The following is an 18,050-nucleotide window of genomic DNA, read 5'->3' on the forward strand; positions in this document are numbered from 1 at the left end:
TGCAACACCTAGCTGCCTCCAATATACTAAATTATCACTCTGTCAGGTAACAAGCTCTATACTTAATTTATTTCTTGCGTTGGTTAAAGCTATCTATTTCAAGCTTCTAAGGGTGTCTTTTTGCTATAACACTCAGCAATTGAATAAATAAGTCTACATTCAGCTAAGTCATATTCTCTACAATTTTATAAAATTTTAGTACGTTCTTCCCTTAGCTCAAGTATCTACAGGAGCTAGAGATTAAATAGTGCTCAGTTCATTTGTAGGAAATTGGTGCTACTTCCCCCTGGTGGCTATGGGGAGGAGGACAAAGGGGGAACCTTTTTCACAAAATTGGTGGAAGCTCAAGTCTGACAGAAGTCCCTTTCATTCTCCTCTATCTCACTATGTCTATCTTGATTTACAATATCCACCACTGAATACGTACAACGTGGTTTGGGTTTTTGTTGCCAATATTGTTCTTGATTCCAGCATTTTGCTGGCCTCTTAGCTTGTCTAAACAGGCTAGGCCAACATTTCTGAGGAACAGTTTACTCTGACTTCCAGATTCTTTTACAAGATTGGAAGTGACAGGAGAGTTCATCATTCTATCACTATAGTTTGAATTACTTTTCCTTAACTATATTATTTTACACTGGTCCACAATGAAGCTCATTTGCCATTTTTATGTCTGCTTACTGAGTTTTTTGAGTTCTTCCTTCCATTTCACCATGTTTGAATTTTTTATTCTTTGTAAATCTTAATGTCATTTTCAAAGTTAGGAGATTTTACCATGTATTTTCTCTTCTAAGATCATCAACTATTTATTAAAACTAGGTCTTATACTGATGATTAACAAAGGTATTTCTTCATTTTTTTACATGCTTTAATTTGCATAAAAGTAAATATATTCCCACCCAATCCTCCATCTCCAATTCTTGCATATGAGTAGATGCTAAATTACCACACATTCTGAATTGGCAGAATTCAAATTAATTAGGGTTAGCTATAATATGTAAAGTCCTGTAGACATTTTAAAATGTTGTTAAGTACCTTGGCAGCTCGTTATCCTCAAGTGACAATGATAAGTTTTCCATCTCTTCAGCATTCAGACCGAGCTCAGTACCATAGCTTTGCTGGACCAACTGCCAGAATTCCTGTTTGGTCAAACTCTGAAACAACAGCAAAATCACACTGAACAATGAAACTTAAAATAAGACATCGCATTATTACTACTAAAAATAATTTCATATAACAATATGAACTCACATTACCATTTGTTTTTTAACTTTAATTTACTGACACATTTTGTTTTGGTACAAGAGACGCTTTACCAACAAACACCAAAATAAATCTGTTTACAAAGTATACTCCCCTAAAAAAAGTTTCTGTCATTAAGAGGAAAGGTTCTTTTAACTTGACAGTATGTGTTTATTATTAAATTCATGAAATACAAACTATCAGTTTCTACCCTTTGATATATTTTCCTTTACTATGGAAGAAACATTCAATAAATAACTGAAATGTCTAGATAGCAGCCTGAGGTTATCAAATATGCAAATTAATATCCTTCTACACTATTCAGCAAAACACAACCAGTATGCCTCCATTTATGTAGCACTTTACAGCCACAAAATGCTCCTACATTCATTATCTCCTTTGAACAGAACCATCTTCATAGAGATTTAATGGGGCAGATGGTCTGAATTCTAGAAATGCTGACAGGCTTTCAGATATTGCTTCAGACATTACATTTTGGTTGGTAGTCTTGTTTACAACAATTAAGACAAGTTTAGGTCAGGGTTGGACAATCCAAAGCACCTGACGTCACTGTTGGCAAGGTTCAGTCATTCAAAGGATATTTACCGAGCACCTATGTACGTAGTCCTATGTGGGATACAATGAAGTATTAGCTCTCCTAAGATAGTAGATGTAGAGTCAGTGGGAACCTTTCAGGGAACCTCATTTTACAGATGAGGAAACTAAGGCTCAGAGAGACGCAAGGATTTGCCCAATGTCACAAAGAAAATAAATAGAAGAATAGGGATTCTAACACTGAAACTCTCATTTTTAAACTGGTATTTTCCATTGCACTATTCAGCTTCCTAACTTCAAAGAATCTGTCATCTCCTGAGGAATAAAAGACTTAAACAGCAAAAAATCAAATACCATAAAGCAGTCTTGGATTATGCACCAAATGAGGCAGATGAACTACATCAAAAATTTCCCCATGAGATAGAGAGTTGCTAGAGGAAGTTTGTGGAAGAGATGGGATTGGAGTAGGGTCCTAAAAGAATGGGTAGGATTTGAAAAGGGGGATATAAGGGAGATCTTTCCAAGAAGTGAAGGGGAAGAAAAGGAATAAGAAGGGAACAGTGCTAGCAAAGACAGTCAGACATGAATGAAACAGGAATAGAGAAGAAACCAGCCTACCTAAACAAAAGGAATTCTTGCTGCAGAATAAATAGGAGATGAAATTGCAGCAGATTATAAAGGGCCTTAAATCCCTTGAATACCATTCCCTAGAATGTGCTTCTCTCTTTCTCCATTATTTTCCCTCTTTTCTTTTCATTGTCACTTTCTACCTTCATCCAGCTTAGGCCAAGTGGAACCCAGGGGTACTCAGACACTCAGCATGAAGCATTTGAATGAAACCTTCATTTTTTCAAGTTAACCCAAGCTTCTATCTTTTACCTAAAATCAAGCACATGTGAATACAAGTCTTCTAAACCCATTAGAATTATTTGTGGGATTTGCCTAATAATACATTACATAAGGTCATAGCTCTTACTTATTTAGTAAGCTGATTCTCCCCAGACATTTTTCTTGAAACATTATCACAACTATAACAGTCAGAAGGCCTGCTGATGTAATATAAAAACTTGTTTTATCTCCATTTAGTTCAACAAGGCTAACTTCTGACTTCTGAGATTTCAGGCTTCAAAATGAAACAAAGACAGGCTTAGGCAAGTGGATAAAACAATAAATAAACTTAGAAATACTCATTAAAATAGTGAACTGAAATTTACATAGAATTGGAATCTCATACTGAAAGTATTATTTCATAGAAACAATAATGGAAACTATATATATACATACATATATTTCTACCTACATGCTACCAGAAAATGAATGTATAGCTATGGAGTTCCTGTGCAAATATCTTTTCAAAATCAATAAAATGTGTGTAAACCATGTTCACTTATAGCTAATGGAAAGAGTACTGAATGTGGGGGCAGAGGAGCATAGGGTTGAGTTGGAGTTCTTAATAAGGGGCTCCTGTTTTTTATTTTATGCTTTTAAAAACAAAATTTTGAAAAGAGGTCCAGTCATATGCTTTCCTAGACTACCAAAAGGGTTCATGACATAAATAGCCTCTGGTTTAGATCTAGAGTAGGCCTTGGAAATCATTCAGTTCAAATTTTACAGACCAAGAAAAGTGATCCCTCCCAAACATTCCCAAATTCATACAAATAGCAATTAGTGAAAATGGGATTCAAAACTAAGGTTTCTGACTACAAATCCAATGTTCCATTGCATAATTAAATATAAGTCCAATCCATATTTTCATATTTGAACTTGGATTCAAATTCTTAATCTGCCATTGAAAAGTTGTTACATGATCTCAGAAAAATTACTAACATCTATAGGCCTCAATTCCTCTGTTAAAAAAAGGGGGGGGCAGATTTAGACTATTCTGTCATTACAAGCTTTAGATCCTAAGACTCCTTTAACTCAAAATGTCCTGTTTCATCAAAAATGCAAATTTTTCTATTAAGTTGTCCAGAAGTTACATATAACCTAGTTGTTTACAATCCATCTCTTAATTCCAACTTCAATTATATTACCAGCATGAATTTCCTAAATATTTAAGCAGACAGTAACAGAACTGACATTGTTTATCTAGAATTAATATGCATAACCTTAGGAAAAATTCACATTTACAAATAAAACAAAGCATCTACCTTTAAACAAAGGACAGTCTCAATGTTTCACCCAGAGGGTCATTTTAACGATGAACCACGAAGTTATCAGATAAGTTTCAAAAGTCAGAAGATCAGTTTTCGGCCTTGGAAGCTTTGTATTCCAAATAAGTCACAAAACACTTCAATTATCACCCAGGGCTCCAAATATTTGATGACAATTATGAATCTGCCATTTTCAAGCTCCTTATTTTGTCATGAAATGCTTTTATTTGTAAAAGACAAGCTCTAATGTGGCTTAAAGCTTATTTATTTCTAACTTCCTAGACTGTAGGATCAGCTTTCTCCGCAAGGTAGCTGGTATACTGAATTGGAAGTTATACCTCATACAACTGGTTCCTAAGCCACGCCTACTAGGAGGAGGACAGGTAAACAGGGCTTTTTTAAAGACACAGTTCCCATTTTCTTTGGTTACATTAAACTACTAGTTTACACAGGTGAAAATACCTGGCTTTCACTCCATGTACAACTTATTCTAATATGATTTTAAATTAATTTTTGGAATTAAGAAACATAAAGATATAATTTTCAATCCTCTGGATTGTACTATAGCTCTCCTCCTAACATTTTCGTTCAAATCAAGATGAAAACATTTCATTACTTCCCAAAATATACTATGTTATCTGCTACTATATACTACTTCAGTGCTAACAGAAGTTGCCATCAAAATTCTGTATGAATTCCTTTACTCCTACTCTCAGTGTATATACCTCAGCCTTGAATAACTGTAAATGGAATGTCAAGAGATAGCAAGAAAAACAGGCCATACTGGGCAGCAATTAAAGTGCTTGATAATGCTTAAACAAATAAAAAGATCATAACGTGTCACGTTAGTCAGGAATTCTGCACCTTGCAAAAATGGAATGGGTTCTTTCTGTTTTTATAATTCTCATACTTTATAGTTTTAGGCAACACAGAATAGTAGATAGAAGGCTACACTCTGTACCCCAAGAAACTTTCTTTTTACTCCAGAGGCAAATGAAGTTATACGAGGTGCCCAGGATCAGAAAGCTAGTAAGTGTCTGAGGCCCTGGATTTGAACTCAGGTCCAGCTGACTCCAGGGTCAGTGGTCTATCCATCGTGCCACCATTACTGCCCGGTAACTTTCTAAAATGACAAGTCAGACAATTTGAAGATGTGCATCAATAGTGAGAATTTCCACATGAGAATCCCTAACACCAGTAATTCACAAGTATGTGCATACACACAAATACAATCTTCATTCATTGTCTTTATTTAAAACCTTCATTTTACATTTTTTAAAAAGTAGACCTATAAGTGATAATCACAGAGATTCTTTTCTCATACTTTCAATTTATTAACTATAACACCCTTTAAAAAAAATTTAAAGGAAGAAGATGGTAAAATGGGAGTCTGGCTTCCATTTTAAAAATATTATGTCAATATAAAAGTAAAAATATGTATAAACAAGCAATTGTGCCTTATCTAATACTATTCAAATCCCACCTAAATGATTTCCATTAAATATGCATTTTTTCACCTTTGGTACAATTAATATATTATTAGAAATCACATAGAAAATAAATAAAATAGAAAATAGAGTCCAGTCTATTTCTAGTAAATTGGCTCTATCTAGAGATGATAGTAAGTCAGGGCAGTTTACTGACTTGGGGGGGAGGAGTAGTTAAGAGGGGATGTGGTCACATGTTCAGACCTAGCTCTGGGAGGATCATTTAGATATCTACATGGAAGATGGATTCTAGTGGAGAGAGATTTGTGGCAGGGATATCAACAATCCAGATATGAGATAAGGGCCTGCACCAGTACAAAGGCAGTGCTGGAGAAGGGGGTATATGCAAGAGATGTCACCTGAAGGGGAGAGATGCAGTGAGGAGTCAAGGATGACATTTAGGCTGCAAACTTCAGTGACTAGGAAGATGGTGGCAATGTATAAAGAGGCTAGAAAAATGGGTTGGGGTCAGGTTTTGAAGGGCTTTAAAAGCCAAACAGAAAAATTTATACTTGATTATGGCAGTGATAGGGAGTCCATTGGAGCTTATTAAGGACAGGAGTGACATGGTTAAATCTGAGGTTAAGGAAAATCACTTTTGGCAGCAGCGTGAAGATGGACTGGAATGAGAGATAAGCAGGGAGAACAATTAGGAGGCAGGACAATAGTCACTACTGGTGAGATGCTATTGTGTTCATCCTTCATTTTCGAAGAGGACCATGACATCAGAGAAATATGATTTGCACTTGACTTTGGTTTTGAGTGAGGGAGGTCACCAACCTTACTTTCTTCTCCTGAGCCATCTAGGTCCAGTGGCCTGATATTCATCAGGATGACAGGAGATGGCCCAGGATGCAATGCGAGACCTTGGCCTTTTAGGCTAAGGCCTTTTCAGGTACTCACTTAAAGTGAGGTAAGGCCCATTCAGTGAATAGGCCTCTTTAAAAAGAGGATGGCAAAGAAAAAAAATAAATCAAGCTGGGAGGGGCAGAAGCCTCAGGGCTGTTGTTTGGAATAGAATCAGTTATTACTGACATTCACTCTCATCCCAGAAGGTCCAAAAACAGCCATTAAGTGAAGCTTGAGCAGGGACCTCATTGTTCCTTGGTGAGAAATAATAAAGGCCTGAACAAAGATATACGTGTAAGCAGAGAGAAAAGGACCAAAGAGAGATCTTGTAGAGGCAGAAAAGACAAGTTCTGGTCACAAAGAATATATACCAGGCCAGGTTGGAATTATAACAGATCTGCAGGGTTGGTTCAATATTATAAAAACTATCAACAAATTTATTGTTGTTGTTCAGTTGTTTCAATCATGTTCAACTCTTTGTGACCCCATTTGGGGTTTTCTTGGTAGAGATACTGGAGTGGTTTACCATTTCCTTCTCCAGCTCATTTTAAAGATGAGGAAATGGAAGCAAACAGGATTAAGTGACTTGCCCAGAGTCACATTGCTAATTAAGGGTCTGAGGTCAGATTTGAATTCATGAAGAATCTTCCTGACAGTTAAACCCATAGGAGTTCATGAGGTACAGAAGAAGAAAAGAAGAGGGCCTAATACAGAATCCTGTAGGTCACTTACAGTTAGACACTTAGATCTGGATGAGAGGTCAACGAAGGAAGCTGAGGACAGTCATACAGGTAGGAAGAAACAAGGAAAACGAAGTGTCACAAAACCCCAGAGAGAGTAGATTGTTCAGGAGAACAGCATGTTCACCAGTATCAAATGCAACAGGGCAGTCAAGAAGAAGGAGCACTGAAAAAAGATCATCAGATTTGGCAATTAAGAAATCATCCATAACTTTGGAGAGAGTGCTTTCATTTGAATAGTAAGGTCACAGCCTAACCTGCAAAGGATTGAGAAATGAGAGGAAAAGAATGGAAGCAACAAAAGTAAATGGCTTTTTCTTAGAGTTTGGATGATAAGAGGACAAAGCTTGAGGGAATGGTAGGGCTCGGTCAAGGTTGTTTAAGGATGGGGGAGAAGTGGTTATGTTTGAAAGCAACAGGCCAGGAAGCAGCAGACAGGGAAAGGCTGAAGTTTCAACAGAGAGGAGAGATCATCTGAGAGAGCAATCTGCTGGGGACTCTGGGATGGGTATCAGAATACACAGGGAAGGAAGCATATTGGTTAAATGAATTCTCTGGGGATTTTTTTTTCATTCTTTTGATTTCAATGCTCATTGAAAATCATTTTAAAGTGTATAGTACACTTTCCTGTTTTAGAAAATAGAGTACATTGAGTGTTTTAACCTTTCTTTGACAACTAAGGATCTTGCAGTGCCTTAAAGTCATTCTGAACATCAGTTCTCATTGCACATTTTAAACCATAAATATAATGAAGACAAAAAATAAGACAGTAAATTTTTAATAAACCTTATACATATCTTGGGATTGATTTTAAAAAAATCCCTCCTATAAGCTTTTTTTTGTCATATTAAAAATACAAATATGTGGCTATACAATCATTTCTTATTATCTGACCTTTCTGCATCCAGAATACTCTCATGCATAGAGGTAAATATTGAGACAAACTGAAATTTCATTAATCATAATCTGTTAATAATCATGGGTATAATATTCAGAACTTACATTCTTTATAAATATTAGAATAAAAATTACTTATCTATAGCATTGATAATTCAGTGTTCCAGCATGCTATAATTAAGTTTACTGCATTTCACTGAGTTTGTTTGAAGACTTGCGGGCCTTTGGGGGTCAGTTCAGCATGCAAATCAGACAAATCTCTTCGATTCTAACACTCTCCACAATTAAAAACCAGAAGGTTAGTAATCACCATCCACCTGAAATCTTACCTTGTCTAGTAACACATTCTGCCACAATCTAAAGATACTGAGATAACTTCTATCTCGGGCACCAAAGGATGTAAAGAAAAACTGCATGGAAAATAACAGGACAATTTCAGTATTGCAGAAAATAAAAGGAAGGTCTATCTGTCACAAAAACATACTGGGAGTGCTTTGGATCTAAGGATGGTGTTACTAGTGCTCACCACTACTCACTGTATACTCTACTGTATTAAAAAGCAAAGAATTTGCATAGAAAGGCTGTGGAAGACAAAAATTATCTTTTCAGATAGCTAATTAAGTAGTTTTTCTTAAGTATGATTCTTATTATAAATATGATTTTATGTTTTATTAAGAAAGAAATAGATATATACTTTATATTTTGCCTCATTTTAATAAAAGCAGAACTGGGAAAAACTTGCAATATTTTTCTGTTTTATAGTTTCCTTATAGGCATAGTATGACCACAAAACAAAACAAAAACAACCCAAAAATATATTATCAGATGAAACGTTACCTAGAGATCAAAATTTTATAATTTGTTACATTAAAGCATATGATTTCTTATACACTATATCCTCAGACACCTACGCCTTTCACTACTTACGAACGTGAAACCTTACATGCCAACTTGAAGCTGCGCTTTCAGCTTTAGTGATGTAAAACAAAAGTGCCACTGCACTACTTAGGACATAGTCTAATATGTGCTTCTGGTAATCATTTTTCTTTGAATTCAGTTACTATTTGCAAAGCAATACTTTTAACAGCCACAGTTACAAAAGGTGACAGATGGCGGAAGTAGGAATATAATACTTCATTTATACAGAAAACAGGCAGTACAAATCCTCTTACACTCTATGATCAGTGACCTCGCCTCTCATGACGGAGGTCATGTTGAAGAGCCAGAGAGTTCAGCTTCTCTGCCCTACTCAATTCTTAGTTTATCAAATGAAATGTAAAACTCCAGAGCTGCAGCTACTAATTATTTATCTGGGCCAAAAACCTGCGCAGGAGGCAGCAGTTCAGACACGCAGAACAGTGCGAGCACGGGTACCAGGGTGGGGACCTGCGGCCTTGAGGCCACATGTAGCTTTCTGACCGAGTCAGTTTTACAGAACAAATCCTTTTATGAAGGGGATTTGTTCTGTGAAGTTTGGATTCAGTCAAAGGACCGCACTTGAGGACCCAGAGGGCCACATGTGGCCTCAAGGCCCCAGGTTCCCCACGATGGATAGTCACATTGTAGGATGCAGGAATCTGGGTCATGTCTCTGACAGAATTCGGGGAAAGAGATATCCCTAGGAAACAGGAGTCCTGGTATGGTAGTCTCTTGACCAGCACATCCCCCGGATATCTATACTTTGCACCCAATTGCCTCACACTAGTCTGGCTCTGTCAAAATAATAATACTATGGTTTTCTAAAACACTTTAACTCAAAAATCTCAAATAAGTATTCTCAAACTAAGCCAGAATCCTGTTCTAACACTATTCATATGTTTTACCCCTATCTAAATGGGCTGGAAATAATATAGGTTATATAATACAGGAAATAGTAGTATTGTGCTAATTACTACCTTTTTTTGTCAGCACAGGTAACTATGCCTTGTTTTCTAACAATAATTTTAAAACCATATTCCAGGGCAGTTGATAGATTACTAAGACTTATGAAACTATCTAAACTCTCCTGTCTAGCCTCCTAATAGCACTTTAAATTTTCTAACAGTTTTTACCCTCAAACCTAAACATGTACTACTAACTCCCAGAAATCCTTCAAGGTGACCCCTATCCCCATTCAATTTAATTCAACTAACACTGATTGAGTACCTAATCTCTGCTAGACATAAGGACATAAAGTCAGAATATAAATACCTGGAGAAGGGTGTGATCACTAACATGTCGGGGGAAACAGGGAAGGTTTCCTAGATGAAAGAGCAACAGAGCCTTTAAAAGAAGGATGTTAAGAGAGAAAGATGACGGAGAAAGAATTCAAGATATGGATTTCCTCCCACAGAGTCCTACTTCACTCCTTGAAAAGGAGGAAATATTAATGAATTCTGTTACCCTTTCACTTGAAAAGAAGAAACATTAACTGATATCAAATCTCATCTCGTCTACCACGTCATTTGGAAAAATGATTGATTTTTGTGGAACTAGTCTCAGTCAATGAACTTCCACCAGCCCACTAATACGTTTGGTTCAAAAATTACTTCTTCCATGGGGGAAAGGGTTGAGGACGAACTTGGTCCTAAGTTGTATAAATCCAGGAAAGGTAGTCAGTCTTTCTTCAAAGGTAGAGTAGCAAAAAATAAAATAATTCAAAATTCCTTCTTCCTAATATTGAATACAGTTAAGAAGTATAACAGGAGGTTGAAATATTTAACCCATGGTGTTCTCTATCAAAGAGCTTTCTTGATTTTGGTTTCTAGCTTATTACTTTTAAAGATATACCACCCCTATCTGGCTGTCCAAGGCAGTCCTGGCAGCAAACCTAGCACACAGAGAGGCACAGCACTTGGGCCTACAATCAAATTCTCACATTCTTTACTGAAAAATGGCAAAAAGTTCAGATGAATAAAGACCACAAGTTAAAAATAGTTACAAGAATAACAGCTGTTACCTTGTCTGTCACTCAATTCTCTGTGCACTAGGGTTTCTAGCCATATGTAAAGATTTCAAGCTAGAAGGGAAACCATCTAATCATTCCATTCTACTTGGAAATCATCTAGTCTAACTACTTCATTTTGCAAATAAAAAAATGGGAGACCCAATGAGTTTAATTAACTTGCTCAACAGGTAGTAAGGATGAGAATTTGGACTCACTGGCCCCAAACTGGTATGCTTTTCTTTATCTCACCCTGCCTTAAACATCACACAGTCATAGAATCACAGACTCTAAGAGCTAGAAGAAAACCCAGAAACCATCTAGTCCACCTTGTAACTGAATATGAATTAGTCTGAATTGAGACGTCCTTAGAGGACCTCAGTTTAAATCCTGACTCTTTCCTTTACCATCTATAGAACCTCGAGCAAGTCACTTAATGGAATGAAAAAGCCTACTTAATGGTGCTTACCTAAGCATCTAAGTGTGCCAAGCACTGTGCTAAACTCTGAAAATAAAGACAACCTCTACATTTAAGGAATGCACAGTCTAAAAGGTGGAGGGAGAAATAATAAAGGAAAGCTCATGTTTATGTTCAACTCATGGTAGCTAGAAAAGTCAGGTGGTATTCAGGCTGGGCAAGTGGCACAGCCAATGGCAAGGCCTACAGGATCTCAGAAGTCAAAGGCAGGGAAGAATGTCACCTTCCAAAATGATAGCGTGTTCAAGGTTTAGAGCAGAGTGATGCTCTGGCATATCTCCAGAAGAGTTACGGATTTAGAGATGAGAACAGAACTCACAATGAGTGATTTCTCCCTGGGCAGTGAGGCAATGAGGGTTGTTAAGGGTAGGCATTAAATCTATGGCTACTCAAAGTGGCAGCAGATGTTACTGGTTTGCCACTCATCAGTGGGTTAGGGCAGGAGAAAGGAAGTTCCCTGGCTCCCTAACATGGGACCAATAGGTAGTGAGTCTCAATCATCTGGACCTCAGTTTCTTCACAAAGACAGAGTCGGATTAGATGGACTCTTAAGATCTCTATGACTGGCATGTTCCTAGGAAAATAAAAAGCAAACTGTTCACTGCTTTTAATACTTACTAAACAAGAAAAAAGATCAGAAAGGTATGAGAAGAGACCAGACCTACCATTTCATTAGTATGGGGAATTTCCATGTTCTTCTGGTAATATCAGGACCTTCTCATCTTAGAGAACTGCCAGGATCACAGAGATTTTAAATGACTTACCTTGGGTCACAAAGCCTGGCTGTTTCAGAGGCAGTAGTTAAACCCAAGTCTTCCTGACTCTGAGGCTGGCTCTCTATTTGCTAGGCTAGGCTGCCTCTCTAAAGTAGAGAGTCAGTAACATGAATATCCCAGGAAATATTATTTTCTGACTGTAATATGCTTTCTTACTAAGTACTCTGCCAGGAAGACCTGGGTTCAAGACCCACCTCTAGAACATCCTAGCTACATGACCCTTAGCAAGTGGATCATCTTCCCAGCACCCCAGGCAACTCTCTAAGACTATAAGCCACAAAACAGTTGTGTATTGATACTGGGAGACAGAGTTTCCTTACTAGAAAGTTCCTCACACCAAAAAAACCACAAATCTAGGCCCACCTCCAATTTCAACAACACACAAAATTCTCTTAATTGTCAAAATTACTTAGGAACTATTTAATTAACTAATAAGTCTAAATTCAGAGAAATCAATATCAGTGGTTAATTTATAAATTCATAGGTAACACTTTCAAAGGGGGAGGAGAAAAAGGAGAGAATGAATACAAGAATTTGCATAGCTTTCTGAACCTTTTCACTCTCTGTAATGATCTGAATGGCATTTGGAATAAGTCGAGCAGTCTTCTCCTTGGTCATAACGGTTATGTCCTTCAAAGCAATGGAAATCTAAACACAAAAAAATTTAAGACATTAAAATGTATTCTAAAACAAAATATATACACTAAAATTTTAGTTTAACATTAGCCTAACAGTCAATATTTAAGCAAAATAAAGATATTATTATTCTCTGAAAAAACCAAGTAGACAATTAAGCATCCTTTCAAATATCTCTCCCTCTAAACATATCTCTATTTCTGACATCAGACAACATATAAAAAGATATGTGCATGCAAACTGACAGCAGTCTACCACATAAGACATCCAATGAACTAAGCTTATTTTAACAGGAAATCTATTATCAGATCTTAACTAAATATGCAAATTGAAGTGAAAAATATTAAAAAAAAGAAAATGTTAAAGAAACATAATGGCTAGTCTTTATAACTGCATGCATGCTCATGTTTACACAAATAAACATTTCTACAAGCCAAATGTATCTTTATATTCCAAAATACTTTATAATACTTTATAATCTAAAGCATATTATAGGGAAAATTTTTCTACATCCTATTCTATTTCCCTTGAACAGTCCACCTTCAAAGTAATGTTGGTACTAACTAAAAAAATCTTTGGATAAAGAAACTATGACACTGTAATGATTGTGTTAGTGTTATATTTCTTATGTGGCACAAGGCCCCTTTTAATAATATTTTCCAGTTGAAAATTACAAAAATTAGGTTTAATCCTCAAAACTGGCCTACAAAATCTATTTTGATTTGAGCAAGGCTTTGATTAGGTTTTACAAACTGAGCAACAAGCTGAGAAAAAAAAATTGAGAAAATATGATCTAGGCCACATAACTGCTAAGTAAGTCAACACTGGGAGGCAATTAATTCCAGATAGTGGCTGTCAGTGATGAGTGTTGACAATGAGTGTTGACTTCTGTGGATGTACCTAAACATAGGGACATATCAGACTCTCTTCCATCAAATATGGCTCATTGTATCCTCTTAACATATTTGATTTTAAAAGATTCTGCTGTCCCTTCATTTTCACCTGATAGTAATCTACAAAACTTTAATGATTTTTGCTATGATTTTGGAATGAAATAAAGAATAAAAGCGATAAAACATGTTTTGGGGGAAACCTCCTAAAAATTGAGACAAACAGTAAGAGGCCTGGCATGGTTTTAAATAATAAGATTTAACATGATTAGTATAGTGAGCAGATATTGTACCACCTAGGGGACCAACAACCTTCTCATTTGCTATCTGAAATTATGATACCAAAGAGATTTCTCAGATAATTGTTTTAACACATTGAAATCAGAATATGTCTTACTGTGGTTTCCCATCTAAAGATGTTGCTATGGAAACAGAGCCAGTTTTCTGAAAGGTACAGACGTCCCTGAAGCAGAATGTCCTTCTGAAGAGCACAGGCGTAATCTAAACACAAAAAGACAGGGACGGAGTTGACCCAAAAATCTAGTAGCAACTTGGAAAAAAAATGTACGTTATTTCAAAATACGAAGTCATTACTGCCACTTGTTGAAGTAAAAAAAAAAATCTCTCATTTCAAAGCTATAGAGAAAATCAGCAGAATTAAATAAACCTCCAGCTCTGCACTAATAAAAATAATTTTATTTCAAAATGTAAGATTTTTTTTTCCTCATATGAGAATTAATTCCTGGTTTATCTTTGGTGACAAGATAGTGGGTTGATATAAGTAATCTTATTTTAACCACTGCATTCTGAAGTGTAAAAAAGCTATGTTTTTAACAGCTGTATACATCCAAAAGTATCTAAAAACCAAAAATCAAACTAAATTAAATTTCTAAGTAAATACTCCAAAATTTGTATATAATCAAGCGCAGTCCACATATTACAAGAAAAACAAATTTATTATTCATATTGATTTTGACAGCAAAATAGATTGCAAGGGGAATGCCTCTCCAATCCTCAAGCAATAACAGTCCTATGAAATAATGAAGCAGAAACCATAAAACAAAACAAAACATAACATAAAAGAAAATGGTCTGCTTCATTCTGCTATCCAATTCCATAGTTCTTTCTCTGTGATGTGGAAGGCGAAAATGTATTTAATAAGAATGTATTTTAATAAGAACGTATGTGTAGAACCTATATAAAACTGCATGCCGTAATGGGGAGGAAGAGAAGGGGGAAAAAATCTAAGACATATGGAAGTGACTGTAGAAAACTGAAAATAAATAAAATTATAAAAAAAATAACGAAGTAGAAAGGTTACTCACTTAGCATGCATAATTACCTTTCTATGATGAATTAGAATGGTGGCCACAATGAAGCTTCCTGAAGTTTTAATCCAAAACACTGAAATTTTTCATTAATTTCGCTTACATTATTCAGAATTCCCAAAGTATTTATTTAAACAACATAATTCTGGTTGACAATCTTTTCAAACAGGCATTCTCAAAGTGCTGGCCAATGGTTTTTTAAATGGCTGCAGCAAAACATCCTGTTCAGATATTATCGTAAATCAATACAACAAATATTTCTTGAGTGCTTACTGTATGCAGGGCACCTAGTATTTACCCAAGACATTAATGTTGCCTTTTTAAAGACTTTCTCTTATTTATGCCAACAAAAGATTCATTTTCAATTCTTATACTTGCCTGAAAAGACAAGTATATAGCAAAATAAGCAGAACATTTAAGAATCAGAGAGATTCCACCTGACAAGTTGTTTTAATAACAGATTGCCTAATGAAATGAAATAATTATTTCTGTTTCCCTATAAAATTAATGTCAATATCATTTGATTCATCAAAGAAGCACTAAAAAAAGGCTGAATATCAAATAAATGGCTGATTTACACATTTCACAGTTTTAAAAGCTTTTCATAATAAGCATTTAGAGGCTGTAAATCAAATAAATGGCTAAGTTCTACACATTTCACAGTTTTAAAAGCATTTCATTTTGTAATAAGCACTTATAAAAGTCAAAATTAGAAATATTAGAAGTTGCTGAAGGAACTGTCCATTGGATGCAATAGATTACCAATATTCCTTGCTACTGAATGGTCATTTTCTAATATGATTATCAACGAGTTTTTGAAAAGCTGTTTTAATCAATCAACAAAAACTGATCACAGGCCTATTCAAGGAACTATACTACATCTAGGGGTCACAAATACAAACATAGATTTGGAGCTATAAATGACTCTAGAGATCATCTAGTTCAACATGCTATTTTATAGAAGAGGAAATGAGGCCCAGAGATGTTAAAGTGACTTGACCAAAGTCACCAAGTAAGTAACAGGGAATGGATTTGAACCGAGGACTGCTGTCTCCCAAGTACTCTTTTCTCTGTACCATACTGTCTCACAGAAAAGTAAATAAAGTTAAAACCATAAAATAAGCACAGTAATTAGGAGAAGCACCCACATCTGAGGATGGATGGAGGAGGGAATCGGGAAAGGTCTCTTGAAAGATATGACACTAGAGTGGAGTCTTGAAGGAGGCAAAGGTTTACAAGAGGGGAGAAGGGAAAAGGAAGAAAGCATTCTAGGAATAGGAGGTTATCCTATGGAAAGGCAAAGAGTGACCCTTTCACCAAAACCATTCTGATTGGGTCCACTACTAATTTATGTTATATAACTTCAACTGGGCCTTGGGTGAGGGAGTGGAAGCAAGAGAACAGCAGCAGTGGCCTTGCCTCTAGGTGCCATCTCTGTTCTCACCATAGCACAAAGTTCTTGGTGCTCAGTCCCTCCTCTCCCCATCACCATTCACACTTTTCTTCTCTCACATGAGATTCTGGCTTTCCTTCCACTAGGATTGAGAAAGCTATTATCTTTTTCAGGTGCAGTCAGAGATCTGTGGCATTAATGCCTTTATATTTTTTAAAAGACACTGACTTCCATTTTCCCACTACATATATGTGGATATGGGTGTTTTTTACTTTGAACCCACTAAATATGTGAAGGAACGAATTAAATAAACTATACATTTATATGTTAGATAAAGACTTCACTGAAAACTCAAGTGCACCAATCTGAGATGTGATTATAAAGTAATGACACCGTTTATAAACAAAAATATCAAAATGTATTATACAAATACGATAATGGGTAGAGTGCTAGGCTTGAAATAAGGAAGAACTGTATTGGAATCTTACCTCAAGCACTTAATGAGATGAGTGACCATGGGCAAGTCACTTAACAGCTCTAAATCATGGGATTATTATGAGATCAAATGAGATGATGCATGTAAAATAATCTGCAAACCTTAAAGCACTGTGTGCATGTGTGTCAGCTATCATCAGCATAACTAAGGTAGTAATCACTTTGGAATACTTATTCTAATGAAGTTAGTGTCACTGCACAAAATATTTTTTTGTTCCCTCTTTTAAAATAGTCTTCAGATATGGCCTAGAAGCCACATATTTTCAAAGTATCTTAACTTTTTAACCTTACCTTGTTTTAACCAAAAATAACACTACTCAGCTTGATGATGTACTGCATTCCCCAGACTTAGCCCCAAAAGACTTCTGGTTGTTTAAGAAAATCAAATTCATCCACATAAGATCATGATTTGCCATCAGTCATTCCACATATTTAAAAGAAAATGCTTCTGGCTTTGAAGACAATTCCACAAGAGGCACTTCACAAGTATTTTAAGCAATTGCAACATCAGTAGAATAAATACCTCCCTTCCCAAGGTGACTAATTCAAACAACAATACTGATTCTGCATGCATGAGTTTTGAAGTCTCAACCACTTTGATGTCACATAATATTAGCTGATATTTATATACCCCTTTAAATGGGTATGTATACTATAAGTGGTCTACATACATTTTCTCACTTTATCTTTACAGAAGCCTGACATGTAACTACATGTATTTAATTTTTAAAAACATCTATTAAGTACACACATTACAGGGCTGAGAAAAGACATGGTCTATGCCTTCACAAAAGTGTAGCAATAACCAGTACAAATGGCTTCTTTCTTGCCCTCTAGCCTGCCTCAGGTCGCTAGCAGAGGAGTTGTTACTATTTTCTTAGTACTAACAAAGGTATTTATTTACTCAAACAGTAGTTCCTTCTACTAATAGCACTTCTCAAATCTGGAGCATGCTCTCCCACAAAAAGATAAGGAGTTCAGAGGTGGGAATGAACTCAGAACAATGGTCCTAAGACACACATGGAGGAAACACACCTGGTCAAGGTAGCATCAAACTCATAAATGGAACAGCAGGGCTTTTCTTACTCCAGTCCTCACTAAGTTCCTTGCAGGGTGTGGTAAAGTTAACAGAAGAAGAGGAGGAGCTCCTTCCAGCTGGGCAGTGGCTGGGCTGCGTGGCCTCCTTATCCATCCAGCTTACTCTGGGTTCA

The 18,050-nt window shown here is 36.1% G+C and overlaps 1 protein-coding gene across 5 annotated transcripts in view; it reads right to left on the reverse strand.

Moving 5' to 3' along the window:
* GRAMD1C (GRAM domain containing 1C) overlaps positions 1-18,050 on the reverse strand; it is a 145,122-nt gene that overhangs the window by 46,822 nt on the left and 80,250 nt on the right. For 3 of the 5 annotated variants that reach the window (XM_072613960.1, XM_072613958.1, XM_072613962.1), the window contains 4 exons: positions 14,021-14,124; positions 12,650-12,745; positions 8,250-8,330; positions 1,033-1,151 (listed from right to left, as the gene is read on the reverse strand). In XM_072613960.1, the coding sequence (XP_072470061.1) occupies positions 1,033-1,151; positions 8,250-8,330; positions 12,650-12,745; positions 14,021-14,124 (400 nt within the window). Of the gene's footprint in view, positions 1-1,032; positions 1,152-3,944; positions 4,280-8,249; positions 8,331-12,649; positions 12,746-14,020; positions 14,125-18,050 lie in introns of those variants that run through there. The other 2 variants (XM_072613959.1, XM_072613961.1) reach the window with 2 other exon arrangements.

Source organism: Notamacropus eugenii, chromosome 5 (genome assembly GCF_028372415.1).
Source record: "Notamacropus eugenii isolate mMacEug1 chromosome 5, mMacEug1.pri_v2, whole genome shotgun sequence".
Taxonomy (NCBI): Eukaryota; Metazoa; Chordata; class Mammalia; order Diprotodontia; family Macropodidae; genus Notamacropus; species Notamacropus eugenii.